General features: G+C 38.9%; 2 protein-coding genes and 1 long non-coding RNA gene across 5 annotated transcripts; all 3 read left to right on the top strand.

Annotated features, from left to right (window-relative positions):
* The first annotated feature begins 12 nt into the window (after positions 1-12).
* On the top strand, positions 13-712 carry LOC149987565 (uncharacterized). Its single transcript, XR_016497999.1, has 2 exons — positions 13-287; positions 428-712. It is a non-coding gene; the product is annotated as an uncharacterized LOC149987565 (long non-coding RNA).
* A 7,110-nt stretch (positions 713-7,822) lies between these two features.
* On the top strand, positions 7,823-11,043 carry LOC112294824 (uncharacterized). Of its 2 annotated transcripts, XM_024545708.3 has the most exons (4): positions 7,823-8,919; positions 9,279-9,737; positions 9,905-10,115; positions 10,396-11,043. In XM_024545708.3, exons 1-3 carry the CDS (start codon positions 8,560-8,562, stop codon positions 10,112-10,114), a joined length of 1,029 nt encoding a protein of 342 aa, XP_024401476.1. In that variant the 5' UTR covers positions 7,823-8,559; the 3' UTR covers position 10,115; positions 10,396-11,043. The 2 variants fall into 2 exon arrangements, with proteins under 2 accessions (XP_024401476.1, XP_024401477.1); XM_024545709.3 differs by having other exon boundaries at positions 7,835-8,919; positions 9,905-11,043.
* A 2,584-nt stretch (positions 11,044-13,627) lies between these two features.
* On the top strand, positions 13,628-25,512 carry LOC112294710 (1-phosphatidylinositol-3-phosphate 5-kinase FAB1A). 2 transcript variants are annotated; one of them, XM_024545469.3, is made up of 20 exons: positions 13,628-13,930; positions 14,511-15,520; positions 15,711-15,887; positions 16,270-16,498; positions 17,107-17,259; positions 17,504-17,661; positions 17,927-18,080; positions 18,548-18,727; positions 18,873-19,280; positions 19,689-19,716; positions 19,852-19,934; positions 20,128-20,418; positions 20,613-20,944; positions 21,255-21,381; positions 21,613-21,783; positions 21,955-22,615; positions 22,850-23,475; positions 23,659-24,237; positions 24,362-24,622; positions 25,031-25,512. In XM_024545469.3, the coding sequence occupies exons 2-20, from the start codon at positions 14,898-14,900 to the stop codon at positions 25,391-25,393; spliced, it is 5,604 nt and encodes a 1,867-aa protein (XP_024401237.1). In that variant the 5' UTR covers positions 13,628-13,930; positions 14,511-14,897; the 3' UTR covers positions 25,394-25,512. The 2 variants fall into 2 exon arrangements, with proteins under 2 accessions (XP_024401237.1, XP_024401236.1); XM_024545468.3 differs by having other exon boundaries at positions 13,658-13,930; positions 19,689-19,934.
* The last annotated feature ends 401 nt before the right edge of the window (positions 25,513-25,913 follow it).

Genomic DNA, 25,913 nt, shown 5'->3' with positions numbered 1-25,913 from the left:
CGCTGCAAACCCTGTGCGCACACCGATTCCCGGCAATCCTCACCAACGTGAGAGACACGGGAGATTATTGATCAACGAGGAATCTCCACCAGTTCCAGTCTTATGCATGAGTGGGTGGGCATCGCTCTCATGCACCCTTGGCATTGTTCTTCTCATGATGCTATTCAGCCGACGTGCAACTACCGAGGAGGGGAAGATGAGCAAGAGCCCTGGATGTTTACTCCTTGTGCTGAATCTTCGAACCAAAATGGGTTGGAGTGCTGCGAGCGCGGACAACTTTGGTCCTGGTAAACCTTCGTTTGTCTTTGTTCCATCAGATTCCGAAAAATAAACACCGCTCATTGGTTTTCTGGTACTTTGGTCTTCTTGTTTTTTGCTTCAAATTGGGAAGAACAGTTTTTCGATCGACTTTTGTTATTGCATGCAGTGCATTGAGATTTATATCCCCAGCTTGCAAGTCGGTGCCTGGATGAATTTATCAAGGGTTGGCAGTGTTTCAAGAGGCCGTTTGTTGCTAGCATTGTGAAGAACGTTTATCCCATTTCTTTGACTGTACGTATACAATAGGTTCCAGACACAAAGTTGGAATGCAAGCCATGTTGGCTCAGTATCATATGGTGAAGTTCTAGATTTTGGTCAAATTGCTTCTTTGTTGGTGAGATTTGAACTCTGTACTCAACAATCTATGTATATGAGCCACGGACTTGACTCATTGGTGTGTTTTATTATAAAAAATGCACTTATGGCTTAGAGTCACTAGTTTAGTGAGTTAGTGTAGGAGTTTTGATAGAAAAATAAATAAATAAATAAATATAACAGAATGTTAGTTGCAAGAATGGATATCTTGTAGAGTTGTCCTTGAGAAGGGATTTTAAATTACATATCTTTTTTTAGATTAGCCAATAGAAATTTATGATTTTTTAGTAGTAGTCTTATCTCTATTAAATATTTAATTGGTCTATAATTTAAGTAGAATTCTTGATCCAAAACTAAACAAAAAGAAAAACACATTGATAGCTATAGATAAATAAAATGGAATGGAAATAATAGAAGAGAAAAAGATTAAGAATAGGGAGAGAAACGAAAAGCAATAAAGAATAGTGGAGGAAAATGAAATCAAAAGAAGGAGAAGAAGAGAAAGAAGAGAAGAAAGAAAAGGAGAAGAGAGAGAGAAAAAAAAAATGTAATGAAAAGTGCAAGAGGTTGCCCAAGATTAGTGGCAGCCTCTTTGTTGATAGGAATCTAGTCGCCTAGATCCTTGCCTCTCTTGTTTTAATTGGTTTTTTTGAATTTGAATTTGAATTTGATGAATGCCCTAGATTCCATCTCTACGTTTTCTTAGTTGTGTTGTATACATGAGTATGTAGTTACAATATTTCTTTTGTTCTATTGAGTGGTTTCCAATGGAAGTGTATTTGTTATTAGATATTCATGATGATAATCCAATTAGTTTTTTTTCCTTGTTCAATAAGTGGTCGGTGTATGGCAGAAGTTCAAAGTAGTGCAGTTGGCTTCTGAGCTCTAAATTCAAGTGGCAATGTTTTGTAGAATTCAAGGTTATTGTATTTTTTTCTTCTCTTGCAATGCAGAGAAGAGAGTTGTGGATCAAGTGGCATTGTCAATGTAGCGATTTGGTTAAATGTCATCATTGATTCTAGGTCTGCAATTATGTTTGAAAAGCCATTTTGGTTCTTCTTGTTTTTTTAATTATTCTATTTTCTAAGATTGGTTGCTGGTTCAAAGTAGTTGTGTTGTATCAAGGACTAGAGTCATATGGAGGTGGATATGTGTAGAGCTTCGAATCTAAAAGAGCATCAGCGGTGGCAGTAGATTTGTTTGATCTGCACATTGCGAGGCCAAATCCTAAACTTCCCTAAGCTTATTATATAGAGCATCTATTGGGCATATGAGGCCTCATGAATTCTAGAGTGGCAACATTGTGGTGGCTTTTACTTCTATGTTCTGCTATGTCTTATTTTTATTTTTTGTGTTACAATTGGATTTGTATTTTGTTTTTTGTTTTTTGTTTCTTTTCTTTTCTTTTGAAATACAACAAGAGTTGGTTTTTCTTTTGATTGTTGTGGTGGCTGTATGTTTGCATTTGGCATTGATTGCAAGTAGAATCACATCAAGTCTAATTGCATGCTTTAGTTTGTATGTTGGCAATTGAATATGGAAATATTGGAGGTTGAAAAGTTGCAATTGAAGTGGCGATGAAGCTTCAGCTATGGTTTTTTTCTTTTTTTTCTTTTTCTTTTGTGTTCTCTTCTAGTTTGAAATTCAAAAAAGTATAGTGCAATGATTTGGTTATTTGTAGGTTCTACTCCATTTTGGTACATGCGGTGGTCAAATTATATTGGCTGCATGTGTGTTAAGGTCCTTTCCTTATTGAACTTGTTGAATTGCAAAGAGACTGCAGTGTCGTGAACTTGATTAGTCTTACCTTCTTGTAATTTAGGAGCAAAGGATTTTTTGTTCTATCCTTGGGTACAATTTATAAAGGTCAAAAGCAACTTGAAGTGCTGCAAGGGATAGATGGCAATTATTTTGAGTTGCTTCACACTTCTTCAATTCCTTTGTTAGTAGTTGTGGTCTGTTCAAATGAGAAGTTGCAACAATTGTTGTTACTCTAGTGTCACTTTTGTGCAATTTGGCACCTACTCTTTACCAAATATCCTATAGAGTGAGAAGTAGATATAGATTGAAATCTAAGGTAGAATGAATTATAGTAGATGAGGTTGAAATTAAACAATCATAGATTAGCTTCAAATGAAGTTAGATTAGGATTGAACAAAGTAGGGTTAAAATAATTTAGAGCTTGGATGAGTGGATGTTTGATGAAACTTAATTCAAAGATAAAATTTTAAATATGAATAAAGTATGTAGATGAATTGTTATTCAAGGATGAAATCAAGGATGAAATTTTTCAATGGATGAATTTTAATTAAATAAAGACTGAATTACAATAATAATAATAATAATAATAAATATCTTATTATTGAGTTTTTTAATTGCATGAAAATTGTCAAGTGACTAATTATTAGAAGTGTGATTTGGTACTAGAGATTTTGCTTGACTTTGTGGATGAATTAAGGAGTTTTAAGTGTGAATTGTTTAAAGTTTAAATAAGCACTAAAATTTCTAAGATTTTCTGTAATAAAATGGCTTGTTGTGAACTATAATAAACTTCCAACTAGTGGAGGATTATTTTAGCTCACACTATGTCTCTGGAACCACGTGCTCTCAAATTCATGTTGTTTCGGTTCGTGATTACAACCTAACCCTATGGCGACTTGTGCCATAGAATTAGGCTTACGTGTATAAAATTTTCACATTGTATTCTGGGGAGCAGTGGATGTCGGTTACTGTAATGAGCATACTATCTTTCTAGGAGATTGTAAAGTTTGAGTAATTCGCTATTTCCTCAGCATGTGCGGATTCGGCGATTCCTCGGAATTTAACACTGTCACTGAATTTGCCGAATGATGCGGTACGGTATCCACATATCTTCTCCACCGTAGATGCAGAAATTCCTTAAGGTACAGAGTGCAGATCAGAATTGTACGATTATGCTGACTTAAATTATCTTGTGGAAGTGGGGTGACCTTACAGACACCTCCTCACGAACTGAATAGATACAGACGCGTGGGCTGTGAATTATTTAATGGGAGTATGTACTATCAAGGAGACCCTTTGGTGGCAGATACTGTTAAAACACTCATCTGGCAGTTGCTCCTCTCAGTCAACCACATGAATTCCTGCGATGTATGGCACAGGGAAGTGCTTAGGACATGAGTCCAACTCGTGCTCAATTAAATTAGATAAAGTCTCACAGATGGTGGTGTAGTTGACCGAAAAGCAACTCTGAAAATACTACGCTGGGCGTAGTTTGGACTTTCGCGAACAGCACTTGAGGTGTGTGGCTATTCTTGGGACAGAGATGAAACCTCCTCTCAGCTCGTTCATTGGCAAGTCCAGGTTTGTTATTTTCTCATCTTGTAATGTTGTGATAAGTCGGAGTTTACCATGAAAATTAACAGTCATTTTAGTTTCTGTTATCCATTGTGACCTCAAATTATGTGGATGTGAAATCCACTAGGCGAAGGATAATACTGATTCTAAGCTGACAATACACCAAGGCAGCGTCTTTGATTCATTTGCATGGAGTGAAGTGGGTTTTTCTGGTGATATTATCTGCTGACATTCAGCATATTTCGTCACACTAACATTACTGATAGATGATACAAAACGTTGATAATTGTTCATGCATTTTCAGCCACAAAAAATTCTATTTCTGTAGACATCAAGTCTAAAGAATAATTAGTCCTAATAAAATGGGTTGAGGAAATCTTCATGCGGTAAAGCTGTCCTCAACATTGGTGAGCATATCTGAAGAATGTCGTTGATCTAATGTTTGACAGTCAAGTACTTTTTATAGTGAATTTTAAGCTGAAAGAGCGATTTATCGATTTTTTTTGAAATGTTTGAAATTTTTGTTTTGGACGTGAATCTAACACTTTATTAGGACTTTGATGTTATTATCTTACCCATGGGTGACATTTCTTTTCTTTTCTTCACTCTAAGCAACTTAGTATGCTGCATTAGTGTGGATTGGGAAGAGTGCCTGTGCTCTCAAGCGAGGAACATTATGAAAAACAAAATCCGGGGCTTAGGTGATGAAAATTGCTCTGAGCTTTCTGCAAGGAATGTTGGCATTTGCCCTACAACGACGCTGCTCGGTAAATGAGGGGCTGCGCCGTACTTACGCTAGTGGTTATATCCTAGTTACTTTCATCATCTGGTACAAGGCTTGTTTTGCTAAATTACGAGAGACGTCCTGTGAATGGAAGTCGATCTATTCCCTCCATGCTATTCCCTCCATGCTTCGCTACTGTCGTTAATCAGAAAGGTTCAAGAGTGAAAGGATCTCAAGGAGCTGACCAGGGTTTAGTTGGTGCGATGGTAACGAATCTCCTACTGACTCTGAGATAATGCCCAAGTTTACGTTATGGCAGAGCTACTTTAATCGAATGTGGTCTCAATTCGGAGGGTAGTTGCAGTTTAAGGGGCATTAACCCTTTACTGAACGTCTGGTCGATCCCAGCGGTACGAAGGTGACCGACGGCTCTGCTTGACCATCTTGTCTTCAAGATTGCAGAGCCTGATGTTGCTCTTGCTCTACTTGAGGTAAATATTGTAGATTATCGACTTAACCCACAATTCAAGTAGCTTGCACGTAGTCTTTGGCAGGACCATTGAAGTTGTGCGATTCCTGCAGAGAGAGTTAGTGATGTCTGTAAATCACAGGGAACGTGGGAAGCTGAAGCTTGAGCAGTAGCTGCAACGTGAGGTGGAGCAGCAGCAGCAGAGGCAGTCAAACAAGCTGCAAAAGACTCTCTGTAGTCTGGCTGACAAGGGATTGATAGATCTATCTGGTTTGCCACCCACTTCAGTGAAGGTACATATTACTACTTTACTCATGCTTTCGGTGTGCTTTAGAGTCATACAATTTGTTCAGGAACTAAATGCTTGCTGTTGGTTATAGGTAATGATTTACACTTCACGCCATCTGCAATGAAATCCCAAGACAAAGAGTTATCATTCTTTTTGCTAAACTTGTGTGCAGTTGAACATTGAAATAGTTCCTATCAATTCCAGTTAATCTCCAATTTGGGGGACATTCTTTTTTGTGAAATGTGGTTAACATTCGAGTGTTATTAAAACATCCTCTGAATTCTTGTGAATCCTGTACTTATGAAGTTAAAGTAAAATTTTGACCTATGCAAAAATTAATTTATGTCCTTTGTTTTTTGTCTTTCAACTGCTTAAGTCAGGACCAAGAGCTTGAAAAGACAAAGGCTGGGCTACTGTGTTGCTGCTTGCAGATAAATTTAAAACTTAAAATGGAATCATATAATGTCCTGTTATACATTCACTAAGTTTGTACCATTTTCTACAACATGACATCGACAATGTAAAAGGATAAATTTATGATTTTTGCAACTCATTAATATCATCCAGATTTTTGCATTTCGTCATGAAGATCTCAAATTTCAATGTGAGTTTATTTTATAGATCTGTATATATATATATATATATATATGAAAATTAATTTTCTTTTGATCTTTTTTCCAGAAAAAATATAATATATCTTTTTATGTTAAAGTATTCAGAATTTGTGGAATCACATTCAACAATCTAGTTGTATATGAAAGCTGTCATTTTACATGGTTGTTGGCAGCAATTATATTTCAACTTTCTATGCCATTAAAAACATATGTATTATATTAATATGTCGTTTTTCATTAAATATGACTGTGACGATTTCAACTACATTTCAATAAATAAAATCTTATCTGATTATTAAAGTAATTAAATTAAATTTTTTTTTAATACTTTATTCACTTAAATCTTGACATATGTATATTGAGCATCTAGAACCAGAACCACAAATTTTAGTATCAAGTAATTTTAATCTTTTTTAACAGGAATAAATATTAAATAACGGTTATTCTTGGTTCTTTTATATATTTATTGGTCCTCTAATTTAAATGGAGATAATTCTAATGGTAAAATATTTTGTTAAATTTTGAATTAAATTCATGAAATTTTTGTATATTAGTATTCTAATCTTTAATAATTTTAAAACAATAATTTAATCATTTTTGTAAGAGTATTATTCACATTTTAGAGCTGTATATAAAAAATAAAGAGTTTGGTAATATAATTTATGTTGTATCATTTTTAATAATTTATATAAAGATTCTGATCATTATGTTTTTAAATTATTAAAAAATTATTAATATATTTTAATAAAAATTACTCTATAAATATATAATTATGAACATAGTAAATTAATAATATTATTAAAATGATCAATAAAAAATAGTATTACTTTATTACTGCTCACAGTGTACATTAATCTATTTTGATTTTACTTATTTATGCTATTTGTGACACGTGAAACAAATCAAGGGTATTCAATTGAAACATACAATGCAACTTAATAAATATAGTTAAAATAGTACAAACAATGACCTTGATAATATTTTTCAAGCTTCAAACTCATGAAGAATTGCATTTTTTCCATATATTTATATGTAGGGCACTGCTAAAATGATCCACACATCTACTAAATCAACCAACCCATCATCATTGGTTGTGGATCCAACCATTTTTTTTTATTGGTTTTAAACCAATGCAGATCGGGCAGTGGAGAATTTTTTAATGATGGTTAGGATGGGTGGGTCAATTTAATAAATGCTTGAGTCAATTTAACAATCCCCCATACATCTCTTTTTGCTATCTAGTGAAGCTAGTGTATTTGACAACATTGTCTACTCCAGTTGGTGTGCAACTTGAATAAAAATACCAAACAAAAAATACACGCCAATCAGAGCTTGCTGATTAGATTAGCTTGAAAATCCACGTCACCACATCCAAAATCTTTACAACAAATATTTCAAAAGCCAAAACCCATTTTCAGTGGCAGAAATGTCTCACCATCTAATAATGGATGCATGCATGGATGAATGTAAAGAAAAATCCAGATGCGTTTGTATCATCCATCCATCTTCTATTGTTAAATGCAGGACACTCACTCCTCAGACTCATCTGAAACCATTCCAAATGAACAACTTAGCAATTATGCCACGTAGGCAAGGTGAGCTGGACGACGACGAGGCCATCGACAGCGCAACGTTCATCCGAATGTAGTTCCCTATAGCCGAGCGTCGGGACCGTCTAAGGAACGCAGGGGAACATCGTCTCCTCCAGGGGGGGATGATTCCTTGTGTGAGTGAGTGTTTGTGTGTTTGTGTGTGTGCGTGTTTTTACATCGCCTTTTCTCCTCTGCTCGGGTTTCTGTGCCGGAGCTTACTCGCTGTTTGTCCCTGCGTATTTCCTGTCCTCTCCCATCATCTCTTGATTCTGTGCCTAGTGATATTGGCCTTGCTCTCTCGCTTGGTTCCGTTGCCCGATAGCGTTGTACAGTGTGATTCGCGGTATTCTAATTCGGCACTTGTGGACGTTGCGCGTGATTTGGTCTCGAGGTTTCGGACGATTAAGGGCTGCAAATGTATAGTTCGATCGTGCATTGGGTTCTGGAGCCATGATTTACCTTTTTCCTCACTTAGTTCCGTTATTTGTTTATTCCCATTGATTAAGGATTTTGGCGTAGCTTGTGATGGGCTTTTAAGAGTTCCTCTATCAACCCGTGGAGTCGTGAATTTTCTTTCGTGCGTTACGCTTGTCTGGTCTAAGCATCCTTCCATCCGTGGCAGCTCTTAGAAGCCGCGACGAAAGCCACCCCCAAGTGCGGTGTTTATGAAAAATTGTACATCTCTGGGAAAGTCGTTTGTAATTAGGGTTGAGGTTGAGTTAAGGTGTAGTGATGCCGTGGACAATCGGGTAGAGCACGGAAAATTCAGTGTTGCCTCAAGGTTAAGTTGGGAATTGGATGCGCAGTGCGCTTTGATCGATGCAGGGAAGACATTGATTCGGGTGGGTGTCTAGCAAAGAGGGGAGCTGCAAAGGGCTTAGTGATTGCATATTCTTATCATGGACGGCGCACTTGTTAGAATCGGAACCGTTGATCCTGTACCCTTCCCTTCAGATCATTATCCTGAGTTGCAAGCAACTCCTCCTGCTACGAAGAAAATCTGCAAGAGGTCTAGGAATGGGCCATCTTCTGGGAACGATGCAAACAGGCGAGAATATTACGAATGGAGTCACGGCGCTGTGGATTCCTTGTTAGATATTTACGAAGAAAAATATTCTTCTCTGCAAAGGGGAAATTTGCGAGGGCGGCATTGGCACGAGGTTGCTAATCACGTTAGTTCGCGTGAAGATGGCACCAAATCTGCCAAGACCAGCAAACAGTGTAAAATGAAGATTGAAAATCTGAAGCGACGTTACAAGGTAGTGCCTTTGGCCAAATTTGTTCAGCGGAATAGGATCTTTTGACTTGACTGTTGGATGGCTTTAAATAGATTAAAGAATAACCTGGTTTAAGTTCAAAGATTCTTTGAGCTCTTCTTCACTATATTTGTTTTTGGGGAGGGACTTGATTACTTAGCTGATAAACAAGGCTTGGAATGTTGAAGCCAATCTTGACTTGCAGGGTTTGCGGTTCTGAAAATCATGAATTCTCTCTTGTCTGGGAACTTCACATTTCTCATAGGGACTTGGTTTTCTTAGAGGTATTTCGATCTTAATAGAATCGGGAACCAATTTTGTGGAATTTTATGAACCTGGGCGATTGCATGTCGTTGCTGTAGATGGAGAAGACACACAGGATGAGCAATCCTGCGTTGGCAGGGACCAACCGGTGGCCTTACTACGATAGATTGGACAATATGCTTGGTTTTACTCCTAAAACTCTTGCCCTAGATCAAAGAGATTGCGCAGACACCACGCTTTCCGGTTCAGAACCCATGTCCTCGCAAGAAGGAAATCCGAAATCAAAGGAAACATTTACAGAACCGGTTATGGAGTGCGAAGGGGAAAGTGAAATGCCAGCTGCAGTACCTCTAACTGAGGATAGAGACGTTTCACCAGACGTCGGGGAGGGTGATCAAGAGCAAGGAGTTCCTCATGCCGCCGCTGGAAACAGGAAAGACAGCAAAACAGATGCTAGTGAAGTTAATACCATGTTGAATATGCCAGGTACATCGGGTGCTAAGACTCGGAGCAAGCTTCCTGTGCGGGGTTCTCTTCCTAACCCAGGCGTACTGTTAGTGAGTACTCTCATGCCGGGGTTGCACTTTGAGTTGCCAATGTTGGCACATGGCCCATTGTTGTTTGATTCTTTCAAATTTTGTGCAACTGCCCTTTTCACTGATTTTGCGAACCAGGAGTGTAGGAGGGCATATAATCATCGTCTCACATTGAATCTCCCCTGTAGGCCAACAGTATTACAGCATTTGCTGAGGTCATAGCTCGGATTGAGCAAGCAAAAATGGAGATGCACAAGGATTTAGAGCGTCAACGTACGGAAGCTGATCTGAAGCGAACTCAAATGGTGTTAAATAATCAACTTGAGATTGCAAAGCTCGTTATAAAGGGTCGAAAGCGGAAAGGCCGTTCTTTACCGTCATCTTCTGAATCCGATTAAGGTTAGGCCTCTCTTTTTCACAGCACTGAACGAGCTCAATTTTGTTTAAGTACAGGTAGTTGATTATTGAGCTTAACTTGAAGCATACTTTCTTTGACGGAATTCAAACTGCCGGTATTTCTCAGTGGTATATATCTGCAAGTCCGCGTGACATAATTGTTCCAAGCGGGTGCATTCTTCAGCATGATAAATAGAATATTCCCTCGACCTGGTTTTATTTTGGATTGCGCTGGAATTATTTTTGATGCTTAGTATGTCTTTGCCGTGAATGTGACCTGCAGATACTATGGATTTTCTTTCCTTTATAAATAGATGCAGGTTGAATGGTGAGGAAAGCAATGAAGATGGGGGTGACGGCCTGTGTTCAGATCAGGGGGAAGACTCGTCAATGAATGGGTTGATAAAGGATCTACTTATTTTTTTGTGACTTGAACCGATTCTAAAGTTAACATTGATTTTTCGTCACTTTTCTTATTGAGCAGAAATGTCCATGAATTGTAACATGTTAGTTAAGCACTGTATACAGCTTTTGCATCAAGATGCAATTGAGGCTGCTACCGCCTACGATGAGGAGGAGCACTTGGAAGAGTCTGTATAGCAGCAGCCTTCATCTGATTAGATGAACATACGAACATACTGTGCAGGGGTGTTATTCTATGACTATTGAGGTTCAGCTACAAAACAGAAACGTAGAATTAGCACATTTTCTATCCGTTACTGGAAGGAGATGCCTGTAATGTTCAGTGTGTGGGCGAACATTAGAAGCTATTGCCGAGGCATGGAGAATTCTTACAGACGTGGCTACAGGTTTGTAGAGTAAAATTCAGTGTCTGGCTTTCGTCTCGTGGATTACCTCACGATTTTGTGAAAAACTTGACAAGAAGATTTATACTAATATTGAGAGATTGGGAAAGCAGTTGCAATGGCAATCGGATGTTCTATGTGGGTATGAACTGGAACAATCCCATATTAAAATGTGTAACTCCTTGTGGGTGCCAGCTATTTGAGACTTTGAAACAGCAACAGTAGATTGACACCTGTGGTACTCTCTTTACTATATCATAACCTCAGGCTGCCATAAATGCAGTGTATTGGTTCTAATACGAAGTAAAGCTTGTTCATACTTACACATAGCACGTTGAAATACAATTAATAATATTGATAAAAGTGATTAAATTCGCTAAAAAACTACATATACTTGGTTTTCATTTATATATATATATATAGAAAAAATAAAACTTCAGAGAATTAAGTACATAGTTAATTCTGACTCAACCGGAGAAAATTCAAGGTAATTAAAAGTTTCAAATAAGATTTTTTTTAACGTAGATTATATTCTGGTGGATCATGATAAGACAAGGAAAAACTGAGAGGAGAAAATCTTCTTTGTATGAGTTCTTTGTGCAAAATTCATCAGAAGACTTATCAACAAATAAATAAATGGTTATTTTAGCCTTCCACAATCATACTTTGGTTTCACATTCTAAGTTTTCCCAAAGAAAATCTATCCAACAACAATGTATTTCTATTCTTCATGTTTTTAACTAAACTTTGAAATAAGTGCTTTGAAGAGCATGCGTTTTACAAAAAATAAGTGAAGTTTTACAAATTAAGAATCTGTTGTAACTCGTTTGTAATTACAATGTCAAATTCATGGCATATTTTGTTGGTAATTTGGGATATTTATGACAAACCTTTTGGATGTTGTGGGGTTGTTTTGAGGGTACTTCACAAAACACTTTTACTATATCACATGAGTCAATTATTATAAGAACTATATAAAAACGTGCACAAGTGGGACCATATAAAAAATCAACAGTACTACCTTGTTGAGGCTGATGTAGGGATTTTTTAAGATAACCACTACGTAGTAAGGAAGTTTCACTGAGAAGTGTGAAAGCCATCACTACTCTTGAACAAGCTAACAAAAAATTTAAGTGAACAATGCTTAGAACAATCAAGAGTTGATTCTGAGTTGCTGAAATGACATGTGTATTGAATTTTCACATTGATGTAACATAATTTTTGTTGTGTAGTAGAAATGCCTAGTCAAATGGGTACATACAATTTTAAAAGAATCAATTGATTATTGTAATTAAACAACATTCATTTATTCTGTGTTAATCTCTTGTACATAATTATGCAAACTTGTTCAGGACCATAACCTAATAGTTTTATGACATACAAAGAAACACTTCAATACGCTCTTAAGACACATATCTTGGTGCACAAGAGTTCTCAAAATAATATGCAACTTTGTCATTCATTTATATTTACATTTATAAAAATAGTATGAACATATGATAGAAATATTAAATGTTATTTTTTTAAAATAATTTTAGTTGTTGGAATACTTTGCCACCTTCACAACCAATCTAATATCTTGACATATTTAAAAATTCCTATTTGTGAGACAAAATAGTTATAGTTATTTGTGTCTTTCTACTGGAATACGATCTAAATCTACTAGTTTAATTGTGATTTTTGAATAATTAATCATTATTATTTGGAAACTCAATTAATATCCTAATCTTTAACATTTAGTATGTGCCAAAATTTACATGCCTACAATTTTGATATATTTTAAAGAAAATTAAGATTATTCATACTAACTGGAAAAAATTAGGTGCTGTTCTTCTTATGAACAAACGAAAAATTCAGAAATAAAGCACTTTTTCTTTATCTATCTAAATCAACAAAATAAAACTTATGTAAAGTGTTTTTTTATTTTTTTATTTTTATATTATATAAATACAAATTTGTACAACTCACATAATTGGAAACAAGTTTAATATATATATATATATATTTTTTCTTTAGTTACATATATCTACATGATTATACATCAAGTACTACATTTCTATTATTTTTTTATATTGTTTGACAAGTCCTGAATTGACTTGCTGCATTGGGTTAAGTAGCCATAGTTAATATCCCATCGTATGCTCTGATGCTCGTGCTAATGGGCAGACATAAGAATACCTAATTAGTAAGTTTTGTACACCTATATATATATATATATATATATATATATACTTCAACTAATCCCTATCCATTGCATGTATAATTAGGGGCCTACATGGGACTATTGTTTGCCAACTATTTCTTTTCCATCTCTTCTTTTTTTTGACATTTGTCTTACCATTAAGGAACTTTCATACCACTAGAGAAAAATGGTACAGACTTATGATTGTTCTCTCAAATTTATTTATTCATTTATTGTCAGGTGTGCATGTCACTCCAAGTTTCTCCTTCACAAACCCTAATTGGAAAAGTGTTTTTTCAAAAACACGGAAAATTTGGCCTAGGAAAGGGAACATAGCCACGGACGAGAACCGACGAGAACTGACTAGAATCGTTCAGGAGAGCAACGAACGAGCACAGGACGGAGGAATGCCAAAGGGAATATCCGAGAATATAGGGCACTGGAGAGGAACAGCGTGTTCCCATATGGAGGTCCAGAAGCCCACTCTCTACCGGGCCCGGTACTCTTCACTGCATCGCCTTCTTCTTGGATCACCTCGCTCGGGTTTCAGTGCCCGCGTTCGTGTTGTGTGTGTGCGTTTGATTCGATAATTGCACCATCGTTGCTTGATTATGCATCTAGTATACATGCATCCAGGGTTCATACTACGCGTCGTCGTCGTCGTTTTGATCTCATTTTGGTTGCGAATTTGGCGTCCGATTCGGTTTGTTGTCGGAGGATTTCGACAAGGAGGGATAATTTACGGGCATTGAGATTGATCGATGATCCGATCTCGAAGCTGAGGTTTCGTGGAGGCCTTGGCAGAGCGCTCGTACTTCGGTAGTTTGAAGGTAAATGAAACGTGGAGTAATACTTTTGTCGTGGCTGGTTTGTAATGCGACTAGGAGGTGTGAGGCTGCAGTGAAGTAGGCGATTCTGGCTTTGGACATGTCTCGTGAGTTGTGATCTTACAGTCCTTTTCTCGCTGGTGGATTTTTAAAGTGGCTGTACTGCGTGGGAGGCCATTCGTTGTATTGTGAGGGGTTTTACAAATTTGAGCTTGGAGTTAGTGAAGTGGTTTTTGAATTTTGGAGTGATGCTTTCCACATAGTCAGCCACTGTCTAAGGTAGATTTTTCTAGGTCTTTAGTTTCAGCGGCATCTTCTAGTTCAAGTCGCTTTCTGACAACTCATGATAGAGGAAATCGGACTTACCAGGAGTTTGCGAGCGGGGATGTCCCAATGAGGATTTCCCTGTCCTTGCTTGATTGAGCTTGTTTGCTGCGTAATTGCCAGAAATTTCCCCGTCTTGTGTTCAAACGAAGACTTTCCAAATACTGAGGATTTGCGTCATCACAAGCCGAGGAATGTGTTTGAAGTGTAGAATTTCACGGTGGAAGTATTTTAACGTTGAAAAGTGGTTTGCAATTAGGGTTGATTCTTATGCGGGGACTTCAGGTGGCGTAGCCAAGCAGGGAAGAAATGGAAAACGGAGTGTTGCTCCAAGCATTATAACTCCAGATTCATTGGATTGGTTTTGGTTCTCAAGGTCCAGATCTGCACGACAGATGTGGGCCGAGTCCTGAAGTGTTGTTGCTGCTTTCATGGGCGCTACATTTAAATGAAAGGGATTTAGCTTATTTGTATGTTATTGAAGGAGCAATTACAGGCACACAAGAGTTTACTTATCTGAGTATTGAATCATCGTAAAGAATCGTAGGGAAGTCCTCACTGGCTTCTATCTATCAAGCTTTCTGGGCATGTGGATTGTGCCTATGAACACGCGTTATCAAAGAATGCGGGCCTTCTGGCATGGCTGATGGAAGAAGCGGCTAATGCATTAGCAGATATTGTAGAACGGGTGAGCTCTTGGATCCCTCGCCTTGGCAGCAGGGAGGATGATGCCACAATCATGTCTCGAGATTTTTGGATGCCCGATCGGAGCTGTCGCATGTGCTACGAATGCGATTCTCAGTTCACGATCTTCAATAGGCGACATCACTGTCGGATTTGCGGCCGTGTTTTTTGTGGAAAATGCACTCTTAACACCATTCCTGCCTCATTCTGCTCTCGCACTGGCCACGACGAGAATGAACGAGTCCGTGTGTGCAATTTCTGTTTCAAACTTCGCAGGGAGCAGGAATATACCGATCGGGTAATTCTTTCTGTGGACTCTCCTTCCAGTCAGATTGTGAGTCCATCTGAGCCAGGGTACGACTTCAACATGGCATCAGGCTCAACTACCAAAACCCTTTCCAGAAATTACGACCCATCCTACTCTCCAACACCTACCCCTGCATCTGACGGCACTGTTGTGGATTTGGAGGCCTCTGTTGATGGGAAACCTGTCTGCCCATCATCCATGGGCACTCAACCCGACAGTACTGCGTGCCTGCACATGCAATCGAGGGACCAGTCCTCAAGCTTCTATGAGTTTTGCAGGTCAGCTGACTTTTCTTTTGAAAATTGCATTGCTGATAGTGATTTGAATGTTCCGCAAGCTCTAAGAGATGGTGGCCTCTAATGAGTGAGAACAATCGTCTTTTAGATCTTACATTTGAGGTTTTGGTTGCAAGTGGAATATGCCGCCTTTTGACTCCATGCCGTCGGTAATGGATCTGAGTTTGTGCAGAAGCGATGACGAGGAAGATCTAGGTCAGAAGACTGAAAGAGATCTTTATGATGAGGATGATAGCGTCCTAGACCTGGACTATGGAGATGGTAGTCGTGGAAATGTACATATTCCAAAAGAGGATTCTCACCATGCGGAAAGAGTTCCCGTGTTGGTTGATAAAGCCAGCGACAGCAGGTGTGAAATTTAATTTGGTACAACCATCATTTATGAGTCTTTTTAGAGAGTAAAGCCGGTTAGCAGATATTTAAATGCCAGACTCTAGGTATAGTGTTTCTTTGGGAGGCTTGGATTGAAATGTTAACATTTCTATCGGCTTGCTGTGTGCTATTTTTCACGTAGTATTGTTTCTTTACAACATCATTTCATCGATCTTCGTTATTACAGCAGGTTGAGCTATGACAAAATTACAGTTCAAGTACGTCAAAATCGAACTTGTATTAAGTACTTATTGCTGATCACGTGGTTGAGGTGCCCACGTTGTGTAGGTAACACTTTTATTTCAATTTTGTTGATTGCCTTATCAAAATGAATCGACCTTACTAAGTACCATTAACAGGATTGCCGATGGGGAGTCTTCCGCAATGTGGAGAACTACTCAATCATGTGATGACATTGAGAGTCTTGATGGAATTCTCAACGAACCCCCGATGTACGAGGAAGAGACTCTTGTGCCACCTGTTACAAATGAAATTGACCATCCCAATGTTGACTACGAGAGTAATGGAGTCATCTGGGTTCCACCGCCTCCCGAGGATGAGGATGAGGATGATGCTGAAATGAGCTTGGTAAACTGTTCAAAGAATTGTGTGTTGATTGTTAGAAACGGATGTGAGGTGTCATGTATGTAAATACCGAGTTCAGACATTCCTGCGTTTACATGTATAATTCCTTGTGACACGAAGTTCACTGATGATTAGCGTTGAGAGAAGCGGGAAATTTATGTTACTTTCCTCAAAGTGCATACTTAGTAGTCATATCATAGTTCTGTTGCTTTGTACAGCTTCTTTAAGCGGTTCTTCTTTGTTGCTAAACTTCCCTTACTTAATGACGCACTCGTACTTTTTTTAATGAATGAGGATGTTAATGTCTTTTTCATTTTTTCATGTGTTGTAACTTCAATTTCTCAGAAATGAGTCTTAGTCCAGCTAGTTTCGAATCGTTGCAAAGTCTTTCAGCTACAATAAAGGTCGGTTTTGTTTGATAAGCTAGTTAATCTCATTCTATTTTTTGCTGCCGACTTCCTCCACATTGTTTTTCTTTTGCTTTTGCCTGAAGCGAACGTATGTATAATCGACACTTGATCATACGCACGATTGATGTATAATTTTCCTTCATAATTTATTTGCCTAGACAATTTTTGCACTGAAATTTTCTCCTATGTCGGCAAGTACAGGTCGATGAGGACGACGAGGATGTTGAGTGGGTGCCGCGAATGCCAGGGAGTGTCAGCAGCAGTGAGAACAGAAGCAAGGCAGCAATGCGTGCCATAGTTGATGGTCATTTTAGAGCTCTTGTTGCCCAGCTTCTTATTGCAGAAGATGTGCGGGTATGTATTAGAAGTGAAGCTCTTTTTCATCTTTCTGGCTGCTTGGTTTATGCTATTTAGCGGGATACTAACGCAAGAACTCTTTAGGGACAACTTAGGGGTTTATTTATTTTTATTAATAACTGGATATTGATAAACGTGCTTTTGATGTACACCTTATTCTAGAGGAAGTAGCATAAATTCCTTATGATTTGCCCAACGTTGTTGTTGAAGCTTCAAATGCTAGAGTTTATGTATGTAACAGTTAAGAGATGGAGGCCCAAGCAGCTGGCTGGAAATTGTGAGTACGTTGTCATTGCAAGCTGCCAATCTAGTTAAACCGGATACAAGTAAAGGAGGTGGTATGGATCCAGGTGGCTATGTGAAAGTTAAGTGTATAGCTTCTGGACGGCGCGAAGATAGGTAATGGTACTGTGCTTGAGCAAAATTTTCATGTGTAATTATGAATAATCCTGATTTGAGATAAGCACGTGATCACTTGATATTGTTAATAATAAATTTGTTTCAATTATCAAGTAATTTTTCTGGTCCTTCGATTACCAAACTGAAAATTGCTGTACTCGAAGAGATGAATTATTCAGAGTTTCACCAAAGTACGTGATTAGGTACTTGTCCAGAATAGGTGTAGGTCATACTGATGTTTCCTTCATTGTATGGTGTTGAGCAGCATGGTTGTTAAGGGCATTGTATGTCATAAGAATGTACAAAATCGGCGCATGGCATCTCGTTTCAAGAGTCCACGTGTACTTTTATTGGGTGGCGCACTGGAGTATCACCGCGTTTCCAATCAGCTTTCATCCCTCGACACTTTGTTGCAACAGGTTTGTATGTCTGAAGAAATGTTCTTGTGAAATTTGTTGGAATTATAGTTCCTTTACAGCAGCCAGCTGTGTCTAACACTGCTTTCTTCATATTGCGACATAATTATGTGGTTTCATTCGAAGTCGTATAGTAAGAAATTATGTTGGGGTAATTGCCTAGACCTAAGGCGCATTGTTATTGTGGGGTTCTGCATTTGACAAGAATTTAATTCCGAGCGCAAGGTATTCACTCCAGTACAATATAGTCCGGAACATGTTTTTACGAAAGTGTATATAGCTACCTGGGATATTACTCCCAAGTGAACTCCACTACGAAATTTTGATGTGCTGACATGAGAGCTTCAAAGGGGTTGAGGCATTTGTAAAATCTAATGTTCAGTTCATGTCTGTGAGATCCAAAGAAGATTGTGTTTAGATAAGGCTATAAGCATAACCTTTCAACTGGCTCTGACAATAAATGGTTGTAGGAAAGAGATCATCTCAGCATGACAGTTGCTCGTATTGAAGCCTACCACCCTAATGTTCTTTTGGTGGAGAAAACGGTGTCAAGATACGCACAGGACAAGTTGCTGGAGAAAGACATTTCAGTTGTTTTGAATGTCAAACGGCCACTTCTGGAACGCATTGCTCGATGTACTGGTGCCCAGGTCAGCCTTGAAACTGCATCTTATCTCCAGTCAACTTTTAATCCCTGATACTAATCTTTTAGGATGCGTTGGCTGCATCTGATTACATTCAATTGTTATATGGAAAATGTCTCTGAGGTGTGTACTGGTTATTTGAATCTGGCAGATAGTTGCTTCTCCAGAATACCTTATGGCTCCTACTCTTGGTCAATGTGAATTCTTTCACATTGAAAAGTTTGTGGAAGAGCATGATTACAAGGACCATGGGGGTAGACCAGGTCCGAAGTATCTGATATTTTTTGAAGGCTGCCCAAGACCTTTGGGTTGCACCGTCCTGCTCCGAGGTGCAACTACAGAAGAATTGAAGAGTGTGAAGAAGGTGGTACAGTTCGCAGTATTTGCTGCTTACCATCTAGCTTTGGAGACCTCTTTCTTGGCTGACGAAGGTGCTACACTACCTGAACTTTCACTTTTATCTCCAGGGTCCACTGCGCAAGGCACTGCACGGTCATCAGATAAGCCGGTTTCCACAACTTCGGGCTTCACAAACCACTCATCATCTGGACATTCGCATGTAAGCATTATTCCTTGGGTGAACGTGATCGTTTCACTCTCTAGACTGCTTGTTTTCTACTATAGTATTTAACCGGTCACTGTTTCTGGTATTAGGAACCTTGCTCGACCTCTGCAAAGCAGGCTTAAATATGAAGCATTGTACATTTTAGATGAAATTTGTAATTTTGCTTTAATGAAGGTTGCAACTCCTTGTTGCTAACGGTGGATAACTGGGTGACCGAGAGTTTTTATCGTTTGATGTTGCTCTTTTCATACAACATTGTTAACAATTTTTATGGCTTGCTTTAAATTGTGTAATTGCCTCGAGGATTGATATTTCATCTTCAGACTCTTCACTGCTTTGATTAGGCACTCATGATGGAGGATATTCTAATTTGTCGTCTTTTCTTGCCTGTGTGTTTGCTAGGTACTTAACTCTCAATTCGAGCATCAAGGTAATAAGTCCCAATCATCACTGCCGATAAAAGCTTCAAGAGGAGCTGTTCCGGCTGCCTTCTCCAATTATGATATGCGTGGTTTGGAGGATAAATCTAAAATGGATATTGTTTCTGTCCCTGGGGCCGGTTCAGGTGCTAGCTTAGCAGTTGGTGCTAATCTAGATCCTCCTCAAGGAACTAAGAATGTGAAGCACAACAGCTCTCGCTTATCCTGGGTAGGTCCTCTTGTTTCATGTATTTTAATTTGTTTCACCAGTTGTCTTTGTGTACAGCTTCGTGCTGTACAACCAAACATCATTCCTTTTTAGGCGTCTTGTTTATTTTATTTTATTTTTAACAATGTCTTTTGTTTCTATCTATAGCTGCGTAACTGAATGAGTAATACACTTTCGTTGTTGGTATGGACAGAAAGAAGGATCAAGCATGCAGCTTTCTTCTGTTGGGGATTTGCACCAACTAGAGCAACTGTCTAAGCAGGAGAATATGGACTTCAATGAAGGCTCTACTGCTCAGGGGACTGTGATGAAGGATGATTTTGCCTCACCATTATCAGATCATCAAAGTATCTTGGTTTCCCTATCAAGTCGATGCTTACGCAAAGGAAGCGTTTGTGAGCGTCCTCACCTCAAGCGTATTAAGTACTATGGAAGCTCTGATAAGCCTCTTGGGAAGTTTTTGAAGGACTCTCTTTTCAATGTGGTGCGTTTGCTAACTTTTACTTTATCTGTACTTTCCAGTTCCGGAATGCTTCTATTTTATGGAGCTGGTTCCAAGTGTTTCAAGGACTTTTGTTATTTATCTAAAAGTAATACGATAGTTTTATTGCAAAAACGTACGAGATAGTACATGTTCAGTAAGGCTAATACATACATGTATCGTTTGAGTCTCAACAGACTAGCAGCTGTGGTTCTTGTGAGGAGCCGCTTGATTCGCATGTTCATTGTTATACACATCGCCAAGGGAGTTTGACTATTTCAGTTCAACGACTGAGAGATTTTGAGCTTCCAGGAGAGAAAGATGGAAGGATATGGATGTGGCATCGATGTCTTCGTTGTCCACGGACAGATGGTGTTCCTCCAGCAACAAGAAGACTTGTGATGTCTGATGCTGCTTGGGGCCTTTCGTTTGGCAAGTTCTTGGAGCTGAGTTTCTCAAACCATGCTGCAGCCAGTCGTGCTGCTGCTTGTGGTCACTCTTTGCATAGAGACTGTCTAAGATTTTATGGGTATAGCTCTCTGGCATCTTTTCTGAGTACTCTTCGGACGTTTTGCGTGATTGTAGGTGCCGTCTTGGTTGTTCTGTGTCTTGTATGTGCTCAAACCTTAATTTTTTCCGATTGTGGATCTTATAAGTGAAGATACAACGTAGCAGTGCAATGCCCGAAAGCTCTAGCTTTAGCACTATTCGTTTGCTAAGCACGTGAACGTGATGCAAGTTCATATTTGTTTACTAAGAACAAGAACAATGTTTTGGAGCTGCGCGTATTGAGCAGTTACATGATTATGGCATCCATATACTTTTGTTGTTGGGTTCAGGTGTGGCAGCTTCGTGGCTTGCTTTAAATATGCGACTATCAACCTCCACTCGGTTGCTGTACCTCCTCCGCAACTGGAATTCCACAACCCTAAGCAGCAGGGTTGGCTACTGAATGAAGCGAATGAGGTATTCGAATTTGACGAAGTTAAAAATTTGTTCTTCTGGTACATTTGACTGCTGTATGCTAATTGATACTCAATGCCAAAAATTGTTCAGCTTCAAGCATTACCTCGAAGTTCGCACAATGTTGTCGTTTGGAGGGTGAGGGTGCACCCTGGCATTTGTAAGTGAAGCTTTGCCTGGTGTTAATGATGGGAGGAACAGTTTTTTACTCTGTATTTGGGGAATATGAGACAGGTCGCAAACAAATCCGATTTAGTATTTGCAGAGATCTTTAATGCAATAGGTGTGCTTGGGGAAAAGATTTCAAGCTCAAAGTTTGTGTACTCCAGTGCCAAGCTCTCTGAAGCCAGGCGGCAGATTGTGGAGTTAGAAAGCTTGTTGCAGAGGGAGAAAGCCGAGGTTGAGGTAGGTCACTCAACGTATAATACATGCAATACATCTTGGAGAGAGTACTTCCTGAGGTTTTATGAGATCATTCCAGTTTTTATCATGTATAGGAATCGAGGGTTGTGTTGTATGCTTGCCATGCTATTCAGCCGTTTGCTGTTACATAATCGCTAGAATGCTGCCTTGCAGGCGCAATTACACAAGGCTGCACCGTTATCTGGTCCATTGGTGGCTGATATACTAGCTCTGAATAAGATAAGACAACACCTATCAGATACTTCTGCTGCCTGGGAAGAATGTCTCTGTAAGCTTTCTGGCTCTCTCAAAGTGCGACATCCGATGAGGACCTCTGATCCAGGATTTCTTGATTCAACGTTGTTGCTCTCTAAAATTGGCAATTCTTCATTCGGAAGATCCAGGAACTTAGAGGGTAATTCCATAGGAAAGGAAGAACGAATGACCATTTCGAATCCAGATATGGGAAATCGAAAAGAGCAGGAACTTGCGGATGATTGTATCGGAGAAATTATCGAACAGACAGCTCCCAAGCAGCAGAATACGCAAGCTATTTTGGATATTAGTGGTGATTCTGGTAGTGAAGGAGCTTTACGGCTTCTTGCTTCTCCAGTAGCTTCGAATTCGCCGAAGAATGTGACAACGATTTCTGTGTCTGGTGTTCACCCGTTGTTACTTGATGAGATTGAGGAAAGTTCAAGAACACATTTCAACAGCTCCATTGGACTCTCAAAACAATTATCAAGTCCTTTGCCTATTGCTGGTGCCCTTGAAGATTTGGCAAGTGCAGAAAATATGGATTCACTCCAAGAAGGTTTTAGGATAGGCAACAAAGGTATTTTGGCAATGTAACCTGACTTATTTCTCATGCATACAATCTATATCCATTATTCTTGTGTTAAGCATATTTTTGAACCTGATTTTCTTTTTTGTTTTATCTGGGTTGTTTGTATATATTTTTTCTGTTGGTTTGATGCTAGTAAAATTCACATTTTTTTTGAGTTTATAAATGATTGGCAAAGCATAGCAGTTCGGGGGACTTAAGTTTTCAAAAACATCCTTTTTGCAGTTTTGGCAAGCCTCAATTGTCCAAATGAAGGAGAGGCAAGTTTAATTACTCCTTTACCTGAGGGCCTTAGCCCTATCCCTACAGACTCCGAAAATCTGGAAGGGGTCTGGCTCGGAAGTATCAGCAGCATGGACGTCTCTAACGTGCATGAAGGTTTAGGTGTTCACAAAGTGATCTCTTCTCCCGGAGGGATGGTTAACATTGGCATCGAATCTTCTCAGGAGATGTCTTTGGTGCACGGTGGAGATCTACCTTTGCAAGACAGGGAAGTGGTCGAGAAAAGTGATGCAACCTTGCAATCAAATGGCCCAGCGTCTCCATTAAGATCTGTAGGCAAGGACAAAGAATCATCCGAGGATTCACTTGGGGTCCCTGCAGGGACATTGTCTAATCTGCCTCATAAAAACGTGTATAGTCTTCCAGGATCTACTCAGAGTAGTATTGCTGGATCTCCACCAAGGGCAAACCCATCAACACCTATGATCGTTTCCCTTACTGGTCATCTCTCTGCACCTGGTGCAGCACGTCTCTCTCTTCCACCCTGCATCCATGATACTGTAATCAATGTCTACGACGATGAACTTACAAGTATAATTGCATATGCTCTTCTAACTCCAAAATATCAGGCAAGCGGTTACAGTGCACCCGCCATCATGCTGTTGTATCTGCTGATCATTGTAGTGCTTGTTATACCACATTGTGTACAATTACAGCCACATTATTTGATTCAAGATAGAGTATTTAGTTTTACAACTGTTCTTTCAAATTTTCTACTTTGATTCAACTGCAATTACATTTTCCGATTGCAGGCAGAACTTCGGGAAGCAGTTGTAGAGAATGACAAGGATAAACCTAAGGAAAAGTTACGAGAGAGTGAAGAGAATGAGGTTGGAGACTTCTCAAACATGATGGATTCTATTCATCAAATGGAGGAGCCGACCGCCTGCATCGACGTAGAAAATGATTTAATTCTCAAAGAGAAGCTATTGAGAACTGCTTCAACGGAAGTACTGACACCAAGAGAGAAGAGAGATGTGAAGGTGGCATTTACAGAGCAGGAAAGTGGAGTTTCAGTTCTAAGCGGGAAAGTAGAGTTCCGGGTCACTTGCTATTATGCCAAGCAATTTGACGCACTTCGGAAAAAGTGCTGTGGAGGAGATATGGATTATATTCGCTCAATGAGCAGATGCAAGAAATGGGGAGCTCATGGAGGGAAAAGCAATGTGTTTTTTGCCAAGACTATGGATGATCGATTTGTGGTCAAACAAGTGACGAGCACTGAGAAAATATCATTCCTGGACTTTGCTCCACGATACTTCAACTACCTCACTGAATCTATTAATTCTGGGAGTCCTACGTGTCTTGCAAAGATTGTTGGACTATACAGGGTGTGTAATGTTTCATTAATTGCTTCAAAATTAATAATGTTGATTGCTTGAGAGTATTTTGAGCTTTTTAAATATTTTTTGAATAGCTGTGCTAGTTCTCACCATGTGGACACTTTGTTGGCAGGTCTCGGTAAGGCAGGCTAAAGGAAACAAAGAACTTGACTTACTTGTTATGGAGAATCTTCTCTATGCACGCAATGTCAGTCGCCTCTATGATCTCAAGGGATCTGTACGGTCGAGGTATAATTCCGATCTCACAGGAAACAACAAGGTGCTACTTGATGAAAATCTGTTGGAGATGATGCCAACTTCTCCTATTTTTGTCAGTAACAAAGCCAAGCGTTTACTTGAAAGGGCTGTTTGGAATGATACAGCCTTTCTTGCGGTTAGTAAACACCACCGTCACTCTTTGTTTTGTGTATTGCATGATTACATACTTCGTGAATGGCTTAATCCTTATGAAATATGTAGCGTGCTTTACTTCTGGCAAAAGATGCACCTAAGCACAAAGATTTGTTATTATCATTGTAGGTTCTATATTTTGGAGTTCCGACTCATGCAATAATTTCTGTACGGTGTATTTTACTTTCAATGTGGACTTTTTTTTTATTATTATTTTATTTTATTTTTCATCATTCGAACGAATGGACCAAAGATGCTTAACTCGATATCTTTTGAGCACACCTTTGATGTAAAGTGGGTTGGTCTTTTTTGAAAACATCAAAAGGCTTTTTGGCTGCATTATCAGCGAGGCTGTTATCTGACATCGTATTTTTTCTGGATTGTATGACAGGGAGTACACGTAATGGATTATTCTTTGCTTGTCGGTGTGGACGACGAGCGACAAGAGTTAGTGCTAGGTATAATTGATTTTATACGTCAATATACATGGGACAAACATCTAGAGACCTGGGTGAAAGCATCTGGTATACTTGGTGGACCGAAAAACGCAGCACCAACGGTGATCTCGCCAAAACAGTACAAAAAGAGGTTTCGCAAGGCAATGTCAACTTACTTCGTCATGGTACCTGATCAATGGAGTCCAAGCCCTCCACTTATGGGACCACTTCGGACAAGTGAGTTACCTTCGTCAGATGATGTGACATCGGTTGTTGCTCCCACGAAAGAGGCGAAGTTGTTGTCCGCAGGTTGCTAGGAAACATGGTTGAGGTCGGTGGCTGTTCCACCTTCTGTCACCTTCAGCGTCTGTATTATAACCTTTTGAAAGAGTAATCAAGGGCAGCACTGGTCTTTGCCTAGCAAGATGAAGATGAATATTTACTTTTTAGGCATTCATTGTCCCTTAGTTTATTACCGAGCCCTTCTGTGCTAGAAGTAGTGGCATTTGATCAATATTCATTTAAGGTGATTAGAAGTTTGGCATTATCGTCTTTAAAACAAACACTTTGATGATTTACAACAAATCAAGTACAAATAACTCAGCATTAGCATAATTTTTTCTAACGTAAGACAAACAACAAATGTTCTAGTAGTAAACAGTGCGTGCCACCAAGTCATGAAAGATTGTACATTGCAAAATGTACATAGTAATATAAAATTTACTAACAGATAGGATTTGATACTTTGCAATCTCTATCAATGATTTTTTAAAGAATTTCTTGCATGAAGGCTCAAATCTTGTATTAAACAATTTAGAATTTTTATAAAATGTAAGA

This window comes from Physcomitrium patens, chromosome 17 (assembly GCF_059467195.1).
Source record: "Physcomitrium patens ecotype Gransden chromosome 17, ASM5946719v1, whole genome shotgun sequence".
Lineage (NCBI taxonomy): Eukaryota > Viridiplantae > Streptophyta > Bryopsida > Funariales > Funariaceae > Physcomitrium > Physcomitrium patens.
This window is presented reverse-complemented; position numbering and strand designations above follow the sequence as displayed.

Excerpts from the sequence above, each read along its gene's own strand:
- LOC112294824 (XM_024545708.3), top strand. The coding sequence starts at position 8,560 with ATGGACGGCGCACTTGTTAGAATCGGAACCGTTGATCCTGTACCCTTC. Across the intron at positions 8,920-9,278 it reads ATCTGAAGCGACGTTACAAG|ATGGAGAAGACACACAGGAT; the intron begins GTAGTGCCTTTG and ends TCGTTGCTGTAG. Across the intron at positions 9,738-9,904 it reads CTAACCCAGGCGTACTGTTA|GCCAACAGTATTACAGCATT; the intron begins GTGAGTACTCTC and ends TCTCCCCTGTAG.
- LOC112294710 (XM_024545468.3), top strand. The coding sequence starts at position 14,898 with ATGGAAGAAGCGGCTAATGCATTAGCAGATATTGTAGAACGGGTGAGC. Across the intron at positions 20,419-20,612 it reads AGGACTCTCTTTTCAATGTG|ACTAGCAGCTGTGGTTCTTG; the intron begins GTGCGTTTGCTA and ends GAGTCTCAACAG. Across the intron at positions 24,623-25,030 it reads ATGATACAGCCTTTCTTGCG|GGAGTACACGTAATGGATTA; the intron begins GTTAGTAAACAC and ends ATTGTATGACAG.